Source organism: Scyliorhinus canicula, chromosome 13 (assembly GCF_902713615.1).
Source record: "Scyliorhinus canicula chromosome 13, sScyCan1.1, whole genome shotgun sequence".
NCBI lineage: Eukaryota > Metazoa > Chordata > Chondrichthyes > Carcharhiniformes > Scyliorhinidae > Scyliorhinus > Scyliorhinus canicula.
This window is the reverse complement of record NC_052158.1, coordinates 29,095,685-29,112,457: the sequence shown is the minus strand read 5'-3', so window position 1 is coordinate 29,112,457 and position 16,773 is coordinate 29,095,685. Positions and strand designations below refer to the sequence as shown.

The 16,773-nt window shown below is 44.6% G+C and overlaps 1 protein-coding gene across 5 annotated transcripts in view; it reads right to left on the bottom strand.

Annotated features, from left to right (window-relative positions):
* Positions 1 to 173: 173 nt before the first annotated feature.
* LOC119976346 (macrophage mannose receptor 1-like) overlaps positions 174 to 16,773 on the bottom strand; it is a 156,403-nt gene continuing 139,803 nt past the window's right edge. For all 5 annotated transcript variants that reach the window (XM_038816815.1, XM_038816814.1, XM_038816817.1 and 2 more), the window contains 5 exons: positions 11,885 to 11,995; positions 11,438 to 11,794; positions 4,527 to 4,628; positions 4,079 to 4,444; positions 174 to 984 (listed from right to left, as the gene is read on the bottom strand). In XM_038816815.1, the coding sequence (XP_038672743.1) occupies positions 980 to 984; positions 4,079 to 4,444; positions 4,527 to 4,628; positions 11,438 to 11,794; positions 11,885 to 11,995 (941 nt within the window). In that variant the 3' untranslated portion in view covers positions 174 to 979. The remainder of the gene's footprint in view (positions 985 to 4,078; positions 4,445 to 4,526; positions 4,629 to 11,437; positions 11,795 to 11,884; positions 11,996 to 16,773) is intronic.

Genomic DNA, 16,773 nt, shown 5'->3' with positions numbered 1-16,773 from the left:
TCAGCATTACTCTTTGCATTGTTGAAAATTGGTCCATGAGTACAATAATGGGGTGCCCGATCTGTCACTGCCCAATCTTGCACCCCTGGTGATATTAAATGACACCACCCAACCCCAGCACCCAATTACGTTTCAAGTTGCTGGAGGGAGACAAAAGGAATTGACACAGCTCGTCCTGCTGACAACTTTATTGAACTGGATGAATGAGACTGAGACTGGTTGGAGTGATGCATTACCATGGGGGTGAATAGCCACTTAGCATATCGAATCCACGATGAATACATTTCAAGAGCGTAGTACAAGGTGGGTTCAACTTTAGAAATAAAATCGCAATAAACTTAAGAGTTTTCAAAAGGAACAACAACTTTTATTGAAGGGTGCTGATTGCTGAGTCGACTCTGATTGGTTGAGTCATTGCCACGGGGATTCACCAAGGAACTATTGTGCCCCGCACGATTGATTCATTCTAAGAAGGCGCAATGCCTGGACATGTTCCTTTTGGTTGTAGATGACAGGTCCCAGCACATGAATATAAGTAGCTTCTGGCAAGCGTTAAATGAGCCACATGATGTTATTTAGAGCACATTCAGGATTGTTCAGCAAGTGCTGTCCAGTCATGGATACACCTGACATTAATGGCCTAACTCCTGCTCCTTGTTTGTATGCTCGTAATTCTACAACAATCACATTCCTTCATCGGCATACTAACTCGGCTGCAAAAGTCAACTGAACCCGACACCGTTTGCACAACCGGTGGTCAGTTTCTGAGCGGAGCTTGTGACAATCCCGCAATCATGGAGGCAGACCGAGCAGGCTACGGTAAAGTGCACAACAGTCAGAGAATTGGGATGCTGTTTTCCGAGGACAGGGAGCGTTTGTCATGATTTCTTCTCCAGGCTTGGAGGGAAGTTCTGAGTAACCCACGTCATCCTCCATCTGCTTATTCCCCTCTTGAGCAGGGGGGCCAAATTCTTGTCCGTTACTCTGAAATCGGGACGGAAGATTAATTTAGAAGCACGGCTGTCACAAACATCGCTCGTAAAACATGCGCGCAAATGTGGACTCGTTTTGTGAAAGTGCAGTGGATGCTCTGGCTATGATTTTTGCAAATATCTCTCGATTCTAGAATGGTCCCAGGGAATTGAAAGTTGATAAGTGTCACATCGCCATGCATGAAAGGAGGGAAGCAGAAATCAGGGAATGTCAGTCATTGTGAAAGTACTGGAATCGACTATCAAGGAAGTCTTCACAGTGGGCTTTGAAAATTGCACTTTGACCAACAGAAGCCAAAGTGCTTGTTCAAAAAGGAATCATGCTTGGCAAATTTATCAAGGGTAAGTAAAGAGGAACCAGATTTCCAAAAGACATTTAACAAGGTGCCACAGAATGTCAAGGCTCATGGAATCAGTTGGGGCGGGCCAATATATTAGCATGGGGAAAGAATTGGTTAATGGAGAGAAAGCAGAGGGTAGGGATAAAAGGGAAGTTATCAGGTTGACAGGCATTGTGAGCCCACAATCTGGAATACTGTGTGCAGTTTTAGTCTCCATATTTAAGGAAGCTATACTTGCATTAGAAGTGGCACAGTGAAGGTTCACAAAGTTATCCCTGGGTTGCGGGGCTTGACCTATGGTGAGAGGTTGAGTAAATTGCATTTGTAATGATACTAATTGAATCATACAAAATGTTGAAGGGGGATGAGAGATTGACACTCTAAAACACAAGGACAAAATCTCAGGCTAAGGGGCCGATACGGGTGGGAACGTGGAGTTGGCCAGCAGAGCAGGCTTGAGGGGGACCATAAAGCCGACTGATCCTATTTTTTCTGTCCGCTTCAGAAAAAGAGAGATGGGGGAGGCGGGGGGAGGTGGTTGCAGGTAAGCTGATGGTGGCTTGCAAAGATTAACTTTTTAGGTAGAGAAAGGGATGGAGGTAGAGAAGATTTTTCCACTTGTGACGGAGAACAAAGTAGAGACCATAAGTATAAGGTGGTCATGAATAAACGCAAGACAGAATTTAGGAGAAGCACAAAGCGATTTAGCGCCCTTGTTCAAATTTCTCTTAAGGTTAACGTGCAGGTTCAGTCGGCAGTTAGGAAGGCAAATGCAAGGTTAGCATTCATGTTGAGAGAGCTAGATTACAAGACCAAGGATGTACTTCTGAGACTGTATAAGGCTCTGGTGAGACCCCATTTGGAGACTTGTGAGCAGTTTTGGGCCCCGTATCTAAGGAACGGTGTGCTGGCCTTGGAAAGGGTCCAGAGGAGTCTCACAAGAATGATCCCTGGAATGAAGAGCTTGTCATGTGAGGAACGGTTGAGGACTCTGGGTCTGTACTCGAGTTTAAACGGATGAGGAGGGATCTTATTGAAACTTACAGGATACTGCAAGGACTGGATAGACTGCAAGGACTGGATAGACTGGACGTGGAGAGGATGTTTCCACTTTTATGAAGAACTAGAACCGGTGGACTCAATCTCAAACTAAAGGGACGATTCAACAGAGATAAGGAGGAATTTATTCAGGCAGAGGGTGATGAATCTATGTAACTCTTTGCCGCAGAAGCTATGGAGGCCAAATCATTGAGTGTCTTTAAGACAGAGATAGATAGGCTCTTGATTAATAAGGGGCTCAGGAGTTACGGGGAGAAGGCAGGAGAATGTAGATGAGAAAAATATCAGCCATGATCGAATGGCGGAACAGACTTGATGGACTGAGTGATGAGAATGTGGAACTCGCTACCACACAGAGTAGTCAGGTTGACAGTGTAGGTGCACCTTAAGGGGAGGCTGGTCTTGCTGATAGGTTGAGGTGAAGACGAATGGGAGTAGGTCCATTTGAATTGTAAAGGCCAGAATAGGCCTTTTGAACCAAATGGCACATTCCTGTGTTACAGGAGCCTATAGAGAAATAAAATAATTGAGAGGACAGTGTGTACAATTTTACCTGGGGGAACCGATGCACCTCGATCCGATGGTCCCACCTACATCAATTCAGTCATTTACCTGACTGCATACATAATGCTACGCGACACCCGATCAATGCTATATTGAAAAATACAGCTGCCATTAACGTTGGGGAAATGGAAGTGATGGAGACTCTCCTCCAACACAAAGGGGTGACAAAATGATGCAGTTCCCTCCAAGAATTTAAAGAATCCAGGAGGAATTTGCACCCCTCCGCCCAACCCTAAATCTAGCTTATTAACGGGGCTTCATAAAAATGGAACATTTCGAGATCTTTTTCCTTCACCCATCCGTAAGATTTTGCAGACATGTGCACAGAGAATTTGTGATGACCCGGTTTTTCCCCCTTTTTTCCCGAGCGCACAGCTTGAAGAGTAGGTCAAAATAATACAATGGTTCACGTTCTCCCTCCCAGAATTCTTCAGGGCATGGCTGACATTTAAGCAAGAAAAAGCTCTCTCAAGCAAGGAGAGGGTGTCTTCTTCTAAAGGAATGTTGAATAAAGGATTAGTCGTTTTTCATCAAGATAGTTTATATCATAAAACAGGCAAGATAGGAGTCAACAGATAATTAGAGAAACAGCAAAAAAAAAAGAGACTTAATTAGTTCCTATTCAATTCCGATTGGAATCATTGAGAGAGGGTTAGATTGGGCAGCACGGTGGCCTAGTGGGTAGCACAGCTGCCTCACGGCGCTGAGGTCCCAGGTTCGATCCCGGCTCTGGGTCACTGTCCGTGTGGAGTTTGCACATTCTCCCCGTGTCTCCCTGTGGTTTCGCCCCCACAACCCAAAAATGTGCAGAGTAGGTGGATTGGCCATGCTAAATTTCCCCTTAATTGGAAAATATAATTGGGTAATCTAAACTTATTAAAAAAAAGAGAGGGTTAGATTGCGTGACTGGAGTCCGATAAAGGATTGCTGAAGTTTACCTCTCTATCCAGAGTCACTGTGTTCAGAGTAACCATTCTCATTTCCTAGTGTGACTATGACTGAAGACACTGAGTGAGTCGAACCTGTTAGTGATGATCGGCAATGGCACCAAACAGAAGACTGACACCATGAACCCAGCACTAACCAGCCGTTTTCTCGAATAGCTGTGTAATCACTGCTTACCTTTGTAACAAATGAAGGAGAACTTGAAATCACAAGGCACGTCCTTCCATTTCCCATTCACCACAATGACACAAACAGACATTGTAGCGAAATCCATTGGGTAGTAAGTGTCCCAGTTGAAAAATGAGGCTGCCTCGCCATTGGTCCACATCCAGCTGTAATCAGCTTGGTGCTCATTGAAGAGTCCGATCCAGGCCGGTTCATCCAGCTTGAGTAGCTTTGAGGCCATGTTGTTCTCTTCCTTACTCTGCATAGTGAGCAGGTCAGTGTGCTGTTTCCTGCACCGATCTTGAGCGTCACTCCATGTCCCCTCTTTCGTGATGAGGAAGTACTGCCGGCTGGAGCGTTTTGAGCTCAGGGTCCCATCTAGGAAGGGGAGCACATAGAGTGTTTTAGCTATATCGCCAAAGGGATGGAAGGCCGACGTTGAACCGACATTGATTCTTACCAGAAAGTGAACTCTTTTCAGAGCGCTGCTGTTTTTGCTCCTTAGCATTGGTTCTCAATGAAGAGTCAACTAACATGTCTGGAATTGACTTTGGGGGGATATCTGCGGAAATAGAAGAGATTTTACAAACAGAACCTCTACCGTTCATCTCTCATGGCAACATATTTATTAAGATTAAACCAGGGTTATCCAAAGTGCAGCCTGGGGTGGCGGGTTGGGGCGGGGGGAGGGGGGGGGGGGAAGTCAGATGTGGCTCGTGATGCCCCTCTATGTACGCCAGCTTTCAAAATACCGGTCAATCTGGTGAGTTTCAATGGAAGTTCACTCTTGGAGCGGCTCCTTCAATCACAGGCTATTTCTCATTGGCTTTGCTCGACGGAACTAGTCAGTAAAAGAGGGAGTGAAAGTCTCCGATTGGAGGACCAGCGAACACTGGCATTGATGAGTGTGCTGAGGGTTGCCGGGTTGAGGGACGCGAATCACCGTACTGCATATGCGCGCACCCACTTACCCACTCATCCACATAAACTCACCCTCTCACACTGGGTATTTTTTTATTACATATTTTAACTTATCAATTTATTGCTATGTGCTTTTTTAACTTATCAATTTATTGCTATGACTTTGCTGTGCTTCTGCTCAGCAATTGTTTCTTTACTTAAAACGTCAACTTGTGTTTGGAAATTCAGTGTCGATATTTGTGCCAAATCTTACCTTTCTGAAATTTGCTCACCCCCCCCCCCACAGAGTGAAAAAGATGGACAGGCCTGTAATAAATCATTCGGCATGTTAGAAAGGAAATAAATATGGTCAACCCTCATGAATTGCCGTCAATTTGTTTACTCGCGTGAATGTGTGTTTACACCAAATCGCAGTTCATGACCCAAACTTGACTCATCAGCGATGTAAGATCCTTACGTTAGGCTATTTAATTCTCATCTTTCCCACATAGAATGCGAGTGCTGTGCAAGTACCGTCTCCATGCATGATTTCACCTCTTGCCAGGTTTCACCTCCAACAGGGCTCTGGGTATAATGTCTCACCCCCTAAGACAACATGTCTGACATTGCGGAGCAGGACTCTCTCAGTACTCCAGTGCGAGGGCTGGGTGGATTGTGTCGGCCTAGATTCTGCGCACAAGATTTTTCATCGAGGCTTGAACCCACGACATATCTCCGAGGCCAGTATGCTGAAATTAAGCCGTTGGAAAATTGCTCGGTACGTTCTTAACATTTACAGGAAAAGTTTATTTAAGGTGTAAGGAACAGCGTGGAGAACATTTACTCAACTAATACCTGGAAAGGGTGGTTGCCTTATGAGGAAAGATCAGAGAGTAGTTAGCATTGTTCCTTCGCAGCGCCAGGGTCCCAAGTTCGATTCCCGGCTTGGGTCACTGTCTGTGCGGAGTCTGCACGTTCTCCCTGTGTCTGCGTGGGTTTATTCCGGATGCTCCAGTTTCCTCCCACAAGGCTGCTGGACATTCAGAATTCTCCCTCTGTGACCCGAACAGGCGCCAGAATGTGGTGACTAGGGGATTTTTACAGTAATTTAATTGCAGTGTTAATGTAAGCCTACTTGTGTCAATAAAGATTATTATTATAAAGAGAGGTTAGGTTTGTACTGGAGCAGTGGTTCACAATCTGTGATCCTAGTCCGCGAGAGTACTGCAGATGGTCTGTGGGAAAAAATATATTGGGCGCGATTCTCCCAAAGGGAACAAAGTCCCTAAGTGAGCGCGTTTAGCCGCATGTATCTCGGCACATGGCTATGCTATTCAACGCGACTCACGTTGAGTAAGGGGCCTGAATGGGGAACACGCGGCCGAGGACACACATAGCCCCGTTTTATACAGTTGGGAGTTTCGCTCACCGGAACTCCCCATTGTAGCGAAAGATCGGGACGCCATTTTTAAATGGTGTCCCAATCTCCAAGGCCCCGAAAACAATTTCCGACCTCCCCCTCAGCCCAAATGCTCTATGGGAGTGTCTCTGCCCCACCAGCCCCCCAACCCATGCTGGTCAACCCAGCCCAATCGGGCATGCAAAAAATGCCAGTTTACCACCTAGGAAGTGCTAGCCTGATACCCTGACAGTGCCACCTGGGTGCCAGCTTAGAACTGCCAAGGTGCCCAGGTGGAACTGACAACTGCATGGGCACTGACAGGGTGCCAGGTTATCCAAAGGGCATGCAGCTGGGAGCCTCCAACCCTCTGGGAGACCCCCACAAGTGCCATTCCGTCTGGTCCCCATTTGTAGGGACCAGTTATTTTCCCCCAAAAAATATACTTTATTCATAAAATCTAATATAAACATTACAGAACATTTCAAATTGTCTTGACTGTACATTTCCATCAAAGTTACACATTCCCTTGACATTCTTCCATTCAATTGGGATGACATTACACACATATCCTTCTTTACGTTACAATTCTTTCTTAAATATTTACATTGCTTTGTTTCTTTTACACATTGGAGTATTGAAGACCCGGGCCGAGGGGTTTTACACTGTTACCAACCCCTCAGTGTACATTTGCTGGTGAGACCTTACACAGTGGTTTTTCCCCATTGCGCCTTGGCGGCAGCTGCCCCAAGCTTGAGTGCGTCCCTCAGCTCGTAGTCCTGGACCTTGGAATGTGCCAGCCTGCGACACTCGGTCGAGGACAATGCTTTGCACTGGAAGATCAGCAAGTTTCAGGCAGACCAAAGAGCGTCTTTCACCAAGTTGATGACCTTCCAGCAGCAGTTGATATTTGCCTCGGTGTGTGTCCCTGGAAACAGTCCATAGAGCAGAGTCCTGTGTCACAGAGCTGCTCGGGTTGAACCTTGCCAAATACCACTGCATCTTTCTCCAGACCTCCTTTGCAAAGAGTCATTCCACAAGGAGGTGTGTGACTGTCTCATTTCCCCCACAGCCACTCCGAGGGCAGCATGCAACGGTGCTGAGCCTTCGGGTGTACATGAAGAATCTGGCGGGGAGGGCCCTTCTCACCACCAGCCAAGCTACGTCTTGGTGCTTGTTTGAAAGTTCTGGTGATGAGGCATTCTGCCAGATGACTCTGACAGTCTGCTCAGCGAACCATCCAACATCCTCCACAGTCTCCTTTTCCCTGAGGGCTTCGAGGACATTACGTGCTGACCACTGCTTCATTGCCTTGTGGTCAAAGGTGTTTTTCTTCAAAAAATTTCCACGAGGGACAGGTGGTACGGCACGGTCTAACTACTTGAAGCATTCCGCGGCAATGAGGCCAGGCCCATTCTTCGTAACACCGGGGACAGGTAGAACCTCAGTATGGCCTTTTGGCTCAGATCAAGTGTCCACTTGATCGAGGGAAGCTGAGGATTTCGATGTCGATCGTGGATTGGAGAACACGGAGGGATTGAAGGCATCAACGAGGAAACGTTTAGAGCTCTGCTGCTATTGGTGGATCTTCATGCTGGTCTAAGCCTCTGGTTTAGGCCTAACGCCGGTACAGTTTGCCGAGAATTGGTGCCAGCGTATGAATATATGTCACTTTTAGCAAGTGCAAACTAACTACATTTCGTGGTATCAAGTGTCCTTTCTCCAGCATACTTCTTGCGATCGAAAACAAGCTGGACAAGCTTAACGCCAGACTTACCCCTCAGAGGCCTGAAACCCGATGGATCATGGCGACTGACCATTGATTACCGTGAACTAAACAAAGTAACCCCAGACATCAGCGACAGTGACTGCGAAAGCACCGATGACAGCCACAGCACACCACGTTACTATCCCCCTGCACCAGGCCCCACTGCCAGCGACTCCGAGTACAATTCAAGTGATCCCTTCGAGATCACGTACATTAAAGCCCCAGACCCACCACCCGACGATTATGAATTAAACCCCTGCAATTCAAAACTAGACACACGATTCTGGCACCGGGACAATTCATTCAGGCTCATCAGGAACGATGAGATGGACCCCAATTCACCCCACGCAGCTTTGGCACGACTTATACAGTCAAGAGTATGGCAGCCGGGAGAAGATGATGACATTGAGTCTGACTCCCACCACCCGAATCCCTTTGCGACCCTGTTCGCAACTGAAAACTGAGGTGTCCAGATGATGTATAGAAGGAACCGCTAGAGATACGGTGTCCTTTCTGATGGAACCTGCACGATATTCGTTGCATGGTTGTTTGTATGTGTTTGTTAAATGTTTAGTGTTTGGAATTTAAACAGCTTTTCACAGCCCCACGCCACCACTCCTTTAACGCCCCCTGGCAGTTAATGGAACAAGTTTGTCCACGGGCTACCGACTAGTTTGTCTGCAGAAACCTTTGAGAATTTGCCACCTACTTTATCGGCTGAAACCTATGAGAATTTGCCCGGACAACAGTCCGTAACTGCTCTTCTAATTTGAGGTTAGGAGAGGCATTACTGCAACCCCCACGACGACTACATTCTTGCCCGTTCTTGCCGGTTACTCAGGCAGTGGAGAAACAGCACTTATCCCCGCCCTGGCTGAGGACCCCCCTCTGGTCAGCACATCCCGTCCTACCCGGGGATTCCATCCAATTCTTACCCACCACGGCCCGTACGCACCTCATTTTGGCTCTTTCATTTCAAAAGTTTTTGTTTTGCTTTATAGTGACCCTTCGGTTCCTTTCCTCATGCTATTTACATCCTCAAACATTGGGATGGTAAATCGCACAGGCTGCGAGACGACTCACACTGTGTCAGTATTTTTCAAGAATGTGGGAGTCACAGATGGTGACCAATTATAAAGGGTAATTGGCAACAAAGGACAGACAGACAAACACACGAGATCTTAAGCAAGATAATGACAGATATTATGCTTGTGTTCACAGGATTCCAGAAGAGGACAAGAAAAAGAAAGAAGAGAAGAGAAGGAAAGATGAAGATGACGTCCATCTTTGTTATATGGACACTAGCAGGATCCCTTTGGTTGTGCGCGAACGCTAACCCTAACCCCCTCACTCCCACCCCACAGGCCGTCAATGATTCACTCCCTCACAGTACACACAGCCCAGTAACAGTCAACAGTACCCCGACCTGGTGTGATACGTTTATCACTTGGTATTCCCTCTCGTATGTCGTTGAAGCACTTTTAGCACTGGCGATACTTTGCAGTATCGTGCAGACCATTCGAATGAAGAAATGGCGAAGAAGAGCCTACCGCTCTCGCACCCCGGTATACAGAATTAGATCCCCTATTTTCGGTTTCCACCAGGCCCCCGAACCCCTTGACATGGATTAGAGTACATTTGTTTTTGTTTGTGTGTGTTCGTTTGTTGAATAAAGAAATGTGAACTCTGTGTTTGACTGCCAAACCAGATAAATTTGAATGCTGCTATTTTTGTACCGTTAAGATGTTAGTATGTTTTTGAATTGTTTGAATGAGGATAGTTTAGTGAGAATAGTTGGAGGTTCCTGTTTTTTTCATTTTCTAATGCATGTCCTTAATGACATAGCGCCCCCATAGAGTTTTGTTGAACTGTGCATGTAAAATTGTTTAGTTAAAAATATGTTGCATAGTTAGGGTCAGAGTAGAGCCTAGTCATGAGTGCCTGCTTGGTCAGGGAACAAAGACATCGCAGTAGTGTGATCCTTCACACTTCGCGTTGAGGATCACAAGGAGGGAGTGTAGCCACCTGGGGTGGCCACGTCTCGATTTCAAAATGGATACTCGCAAAGAGTGCAGGGGAAAATAGACAGCACTAGGAAAACAAGCAGGTGCAAGGTTTCCTGTGGATTGGAACCTGCAGAACCCAGACAGAACTGAAACTACTAGCCATTAGCATAGTAATGAGCTATCTCCGGGGACAAAAAGAAACATTGAAACAATCGGTACCAGGACAGACTCCCCGGCACCAGTGGAAGCTAAAACAAAGGCAGGCCAACGGTTACCTAGAGCCCGCCCAACGATCGGGGAACAACCCCATTATTGGAGAAAATCGATACGAACGATTGGGACATGGTCCAATTAATTGGGACCAAGTCCAGGGTCTGCCCAGAAGGGCGCGAAAACCTTGGGGGCTATAAAACAGAGTCCCCAAGGTCAGTTCGCTCTCTCTTACTCCTCTTTGTCACCTTCACCTTGGCATTTGGCTCTCAGCGACGAGAGGCCGCCAAGCACCAGCCAAGTAAGTCTAAGGTCAACGCACGCTATGAGATTGGCGCTCCTAGCTACTATTCTATACCAGTTCGAAGCCAGCAGTATCAGAACCAGACAATGGCCATTGTTCCTCTGACTGAGTGGGCCACTCGAAGCTAAGTATAGGCTTTTAGTAGTAGTTGTAGTTTAGTGAGTAGAATTTTTGCATGAGTAATAATTGACTGTGTGTGTAAATAAATGTGCATTGATTTCTGGTGTATCGAGTCATTGATCAGTATTCGGCTTTGAACCCTGTGGTGGTATCATAAAGATACCTGGCGACTCTTGAGCAAAGGTAATTAAAACAGAGCAAATTAAGGGAAAGCATAACGAACAACAGCTGACATTTGAGCAAGAAAAAGCTCTCTCAAGCAAGGAGAGGGTGCCTTGTTCGGAAGGAATGTTTAATAAAGGGTTTGTCGTCTTTGAACTAGATAGCTTATATCATAAAACAGGTGAGATAGGAGTCAACATGATTAGAGAAACAGCAAAAAAAGACTTAACTGATAAACAGTTCCGATTGCGATTCTGATTGGAATCATTAAGATTACAAGGGTTAGATTGCGTGACTGGAGTCCTATAAAAGATTGCTGAAGTTTACCTTTCTATCCAGAGTCACCGTGGGTAATAATGCTCATTTCCGTGTGACTATGACTGAAGACACTGAGTGAGTCGAACTTGTTAGTGATGATTGGCTAAGAGAAAACCGACACCATGAACCCAGCACTAAGAAAATACCAGCCACGTGCTCGAATAGCTGTATACTCACTGCTTACCTTTGTAACAAATGAAGGAGAACTTAAAGTCACAAGGCACGTCCTTCCATTTCCCATTCACCATAATGACACAAACGGACATTGTAGCGAAATCCATTGGGTAGTAAGTGTCCCAGTTGAAAAATGAGGCTGCCTCCCCATTGGTCCACATCCAGCTGTAATCAGCTTGGTGCTCATTGAAGAGTCCGATCCAGGCCGGTTCATCCAGCTTGAGTAGCTTTGAGGCCATGTTGTTCTCTTCCTTACTCTGCATAGTGAGCAGGTCAGTGTGCTGTTTCCTGCACTGATCTTGAGCGTCACTCCAAGTCCCCTCTTTCGTGATGAGGAAGTAATCCCGGCTGGAGATCAAGATTCCATCTAGGAAGGGGAGCACATCGAGTGTTTTAAATTGGGTTACATCGTCCAAAAGGGATGGAAGGCCGACAATGGACCAACATTGATTCTTACCAGAAAGTGACCTGTTTTCAGAGTTCTGTTGTGATTGCTCCTCAGCATCAATTGCAGGCAATGCAGAGTCAACTAACATGTCTAGGTCTGCCTTTTTGAGGTTTACCAAGTCTGAAAAATAGAAGAGATTTTACAAACAAAACCTCTGCCGTCCATCTCTCTTGCCAACATATTTATTAAGATGAAAGATTATTAAGATTCTGCACTGTAAATTCTATGATAAACTAGGTTAAGCAAGTGACAACACCAACACAAGACCCATTTGCGTATTGCCCTCTGTAATTGTTTCTCCGGCACCCAAATGTATAGCTACCTCCCAGTCCTCTCCTCCTCCTACCCCCCCCCCCCCCCCACACACACACACACAAACAAACAGATGCATACTCATGTGTTTTCAATAATATTGCTAATTGTACAGAGCTGCTTCTGTTGAGCTGGTGCATAATACCCTACCTTTTATTTTATTTATTTTTTATTTATTTATTTTGGTATGCATCAGAAACCTACAGTACTTTTAAATTAAAACAATGTGTATTTATGAAACCAGTTAACACTTTATAAACCCACAGTAAACATCTTAACTATCAACACCAATAAATCCACTAAAGAATACAGTACTCTCTAAGTAACTCTTAATCGTTCCTTGTAACATCCAGAAGACAAAAAGAACCCTCTTTACTGAAACACATCAGGTTTAAATTCTCTACTGAGAGCAGTTATCACTCTGAATTTACCAAATGATCTAGAGATAGACTTTAGATGGCAGAGAGATCAAAATTACACTTTGGCTGGCTGCAGCTCCAACACTAAAACGAACCTAAAAAACACAGACACACCCAAGCTTTTCCTCAAAGCAAAACTAAAAAGCAGAGCCAGAGCTCAGCTCCACCCACACTCTGACATCACTGCAGCCACTTGAGCAGACAAACCTTTCTTAAAGTGACATTCCCATGACACCGCTCCCCAAGAAAACAAAGTAAACCATCAACTTCAAGACGGTTTCATTTTTCACCTTTTCACTATCCTTTAAGAAATGCAGACAGTAAATATACTTTCTCGTTTCAAAAAACAACACATGCAAACAGGAATAATAGCATAGTCCATTTTAGTTCTTCTTCCTCCATCAAACCGGCTTCTCTTCATCACATTCGAAATAAATTATCGGTGATCACGTTTCCTCGTCCTGCCACGTGTTATTTTTAAATCAAATGGCTGTAACAATCAACTCCATCAAAACAGTCTGGCATTGTTATTCCGGAATTGCGCCAAAAATGTCAATGGATTATGATCATTGTGGATAATTGTGTCAGATGGATTGCTGGTCACGTAAATTTGAAAATGTTGCAAAGCCAGCGCCAAGCTCAAAGTCTCCTTCTCAATCGTAGAATAATTCTTCTGGTGAGAATTCAATTTCTTTGAAAAATACCCAATAGGCCGTTCGAGCCCTTTGTTGTCGTCATGTAGAAGCACCGCACCTACACCCACATCACTCGCGACAACAGCCACTTTGAATGGCTTTGTGTAATTTGGGATGACGAACACAGGAGCAGTGGTTAACACAGCCTTCAGGCAGTCAAATGCCTGTTGACACTCCGCTGTCCACTGGAATTTGTTACGCTTCTTGAGCAAGTCCGTCAGTGGAGCGCCACACTGCTAAAATTCGGTACAAATTTCCAGTAAAAGCTACTCATACCAAGAAATAGTATTATTTCCCGTCGTGTCGAGGGTATCGGAAACTCCCCAATAACTTTTGTTTTCACATCCCATGGGACCATTTGATGCTGTCCAATTGTATGGCCAAAGAAAGTGACTTGGGCTTTTCCAAATTCACTTTTGGCTAGGTTTATCACCAAACCCGCCTCCTGAAGTCGATCGATTAACTCCATCAGATGCTCCAAATGTTCTTTCCATGTCTGGCTGAAAATTACCAGATCGTCGATGTATACCACACAATTGGGAAACCCTGAAGCGACTTTGAAATGTGACTGGGGCGTTTTTCATGCCCAATGGCATAACTGAATTGGTGTATGCCATCTGGAGTCACAAAAGCGGAGATCTCCTTCGCCCTTTCGGATAAAGATACCTGCCAGTAACCTTTAAGTAAATCCAGTTTGGAAATAAAAGTTGATTGTCCCACTTTTTCAATGCAATCCTCCAAACATGGGATAGGATAAGAGTCCATTCTTGTAACTGCAGTAACCTTTCTATAGTCCACACACAACCGTTGGGTACTGTTTGGTTTTGGTACCATCACTATAGGTGAGCTCCATTGGCTGTAACCCACCTCAATTATGCCATTTTTAAGCATACTCTCAATTTCTTTGTTAACCTGTGCCAATTTTAAAGGGTTAAGTCTATATATGGATGTTGTTTGATTGGAACAGCATTTCTCACATCTACATCATGAATAGCCATTTTAGTGCTTCCCAACGTAGTTCCACAAACTTACCCATAACTCTTTCAGGTTAGCCGTTTTTCCTCTGGAAGGTAACTCAACAATTTATCCCAATTTTTAAGAACATCCTCATTATCCAATTTAATTTGAGGTATGTCAAATTCAAAATCATCTGGATTTGGTTCGTCACTTTGAGTTAGAATCACTAAAACTTCCTCCTTTTGCTCTCCTTCCCTTTCAAAGTACCTTTTAAGCATATTCACACGACACACGCAGTGAGTTTCCTTCTATCCGGCATTCTTACCACATAATTCACCTCACTCAATGTCCTTTCAATCTGATAAGGCCCACAAAACCTTGCTTTTAAAGGTTCACCTACCACTGTAACAACACTAAAACTTTATCTCCACTGGCAAAACTACAAACTTTGGATTTCTTGTCCACTACCGGTTTCATCTCATTTTGTGCAACTTTTAAATGTTGTCTAGCCAATTCATCTGCTCTATTTAATCGTTCCCTAAAATTTGATACGGAATCCAATTATGTAAGTTCCGATTTCTCACTCACCAATTTTTCCTTAATCAATTTAAGTGGTCCTCTTGCCTCATGAACATAAATAAGTTCAGAAGGACTGAATTTGGTTGACTCATTAGGTGCATCCCTAATTACAAACAGTACGAATGGAATTCCTTTATCCCAATCCTCTGGATAATCTTGACAATAAGCCCTCAACATTGTCTTTAATGTCTGATGCCACCTTTCAAATGCTCCCTGTGACTCTGGATGGTACGCAGTTGATATAAATTGTTTTATTCCTCCACAATTTTTTTATCTGTAATATTACGTACTGGAATGGCCTCTGGAAACCTAGTAGACACATCCATTATAGTCAAAAGCTATTGATTCCCACTTTTGGTTTTGGAAAGCGGTCCGAAGCAATCAATAAAGAGCCTTGTAAAAGGTTCCTCAAATGGTGGAATGGGCATTAAGGCCGCTGCTTTTATCACTGCTTGAGGTTTCCCTACACTTGACATGTGTGACATGTTTGACAAAATGTAACTACATCTTCATGTAGTCAAGGCCAATAAAAATGTTTCTGGATATTAGCTTGACTTTTCCTTACTCCCAAATGACCTCCCACTGGTACTTCATGTGCAACTCGCAACACCTCCTTTCTATACCCTACCGGCAATACCACTTAAGAACATAAGAACTAGGAGCAGGAGTAGGCCATCTGGCCCCTTGAGCCTGCTCCGCCATTCAATGAGATCATGGCTGATCTTTTGTGGACTCAGCTCCACTTTCCGGCCCGAACACCATAACCCTTAATCCCTTTATTCTTCAAAAAACTATCTATCTTTACCTTAAAAACATTTAATGAAGAGGCCTCAACTGCTTCACTGGGCAAGGAATTCCATAGATTCACAAGGTGAAGAAGTTCCTCCTAAACTCTGTCCTAAATCTGCTTCCCCTTATTTTGAGGCTATGTCTCCTAGTTCTGCTTTCACCCGCCAGTGGAAACAACCTGCCCGCATATATCCTATCTATTCCCTTCATAATTTTTAATGTTTCTATATAAGATCCCCCCCTCATCCTTCTAAATTCCAACGAGTACAGTCCCAGTCTACTCAACCTCTCCTCATAATCCAACCCCTTCAGATCTGGGATTAACCTAATGAATCTCTGCACACCCTCCAGCGCCAGTACGTCCTTTCTCAAGTAAGGAGACCAACACTGAACACAATACTCCAGGTGTGGCCTCACTAACACCTTATACAATTGCAACATAACCTCCCTAGTCTTAACTCCATCCCTCTAGCAATGAAGGACAAAATTCCATTTGCCTTCTTAATCAACTGTTGCACCTGTAAACCAACCTTCTGTGACTCATGCACGAGCACACCCAGGCCTCTCTGCACAGCGGCATGCTTTAATATTTTATCGTTTAAATAATAATCCCGTTTGCTGTTATTCCTACCAAAATGGATAACCTCACATTTGTCAACATTGTATTCCATCTGCCAGACCCTAGCCCATTTACTTAACCTATCCAAATCTCTGTGCAGACTTCCGGTATCCTCTGCACTTTTCGCTTTACCACTCATCTTAGTGTCATCTGCAAACTTGAACACATTGCCCTTGGTCCCCAACTCCAAATCATCTATGTAAATTGTGAACAATTGTGGGCCCAACACGGATCCCTGAGGGACACCACTAACTACTGATTACCAACCAGAGAAATACCCATTAATCCCCACTCTTTGCTTTCTATTAATTAACCAATCCTCTATTCATGCTACTACTTTACCCTTAATGCCATGCATCTTCATCTTATGCAGCAACCTTTTGTGTGGCACCTTGTCAAAGGCTTTCTGGAAATACAGATATACCACATCCATTGGCTCCCCGTTATCTACTGCACTGGTAATGTCCTCAAAAAATTCAACTAAAGTAGTTAGGTATGACCTGCTCTTTATGAACCCATGCTGCGTCT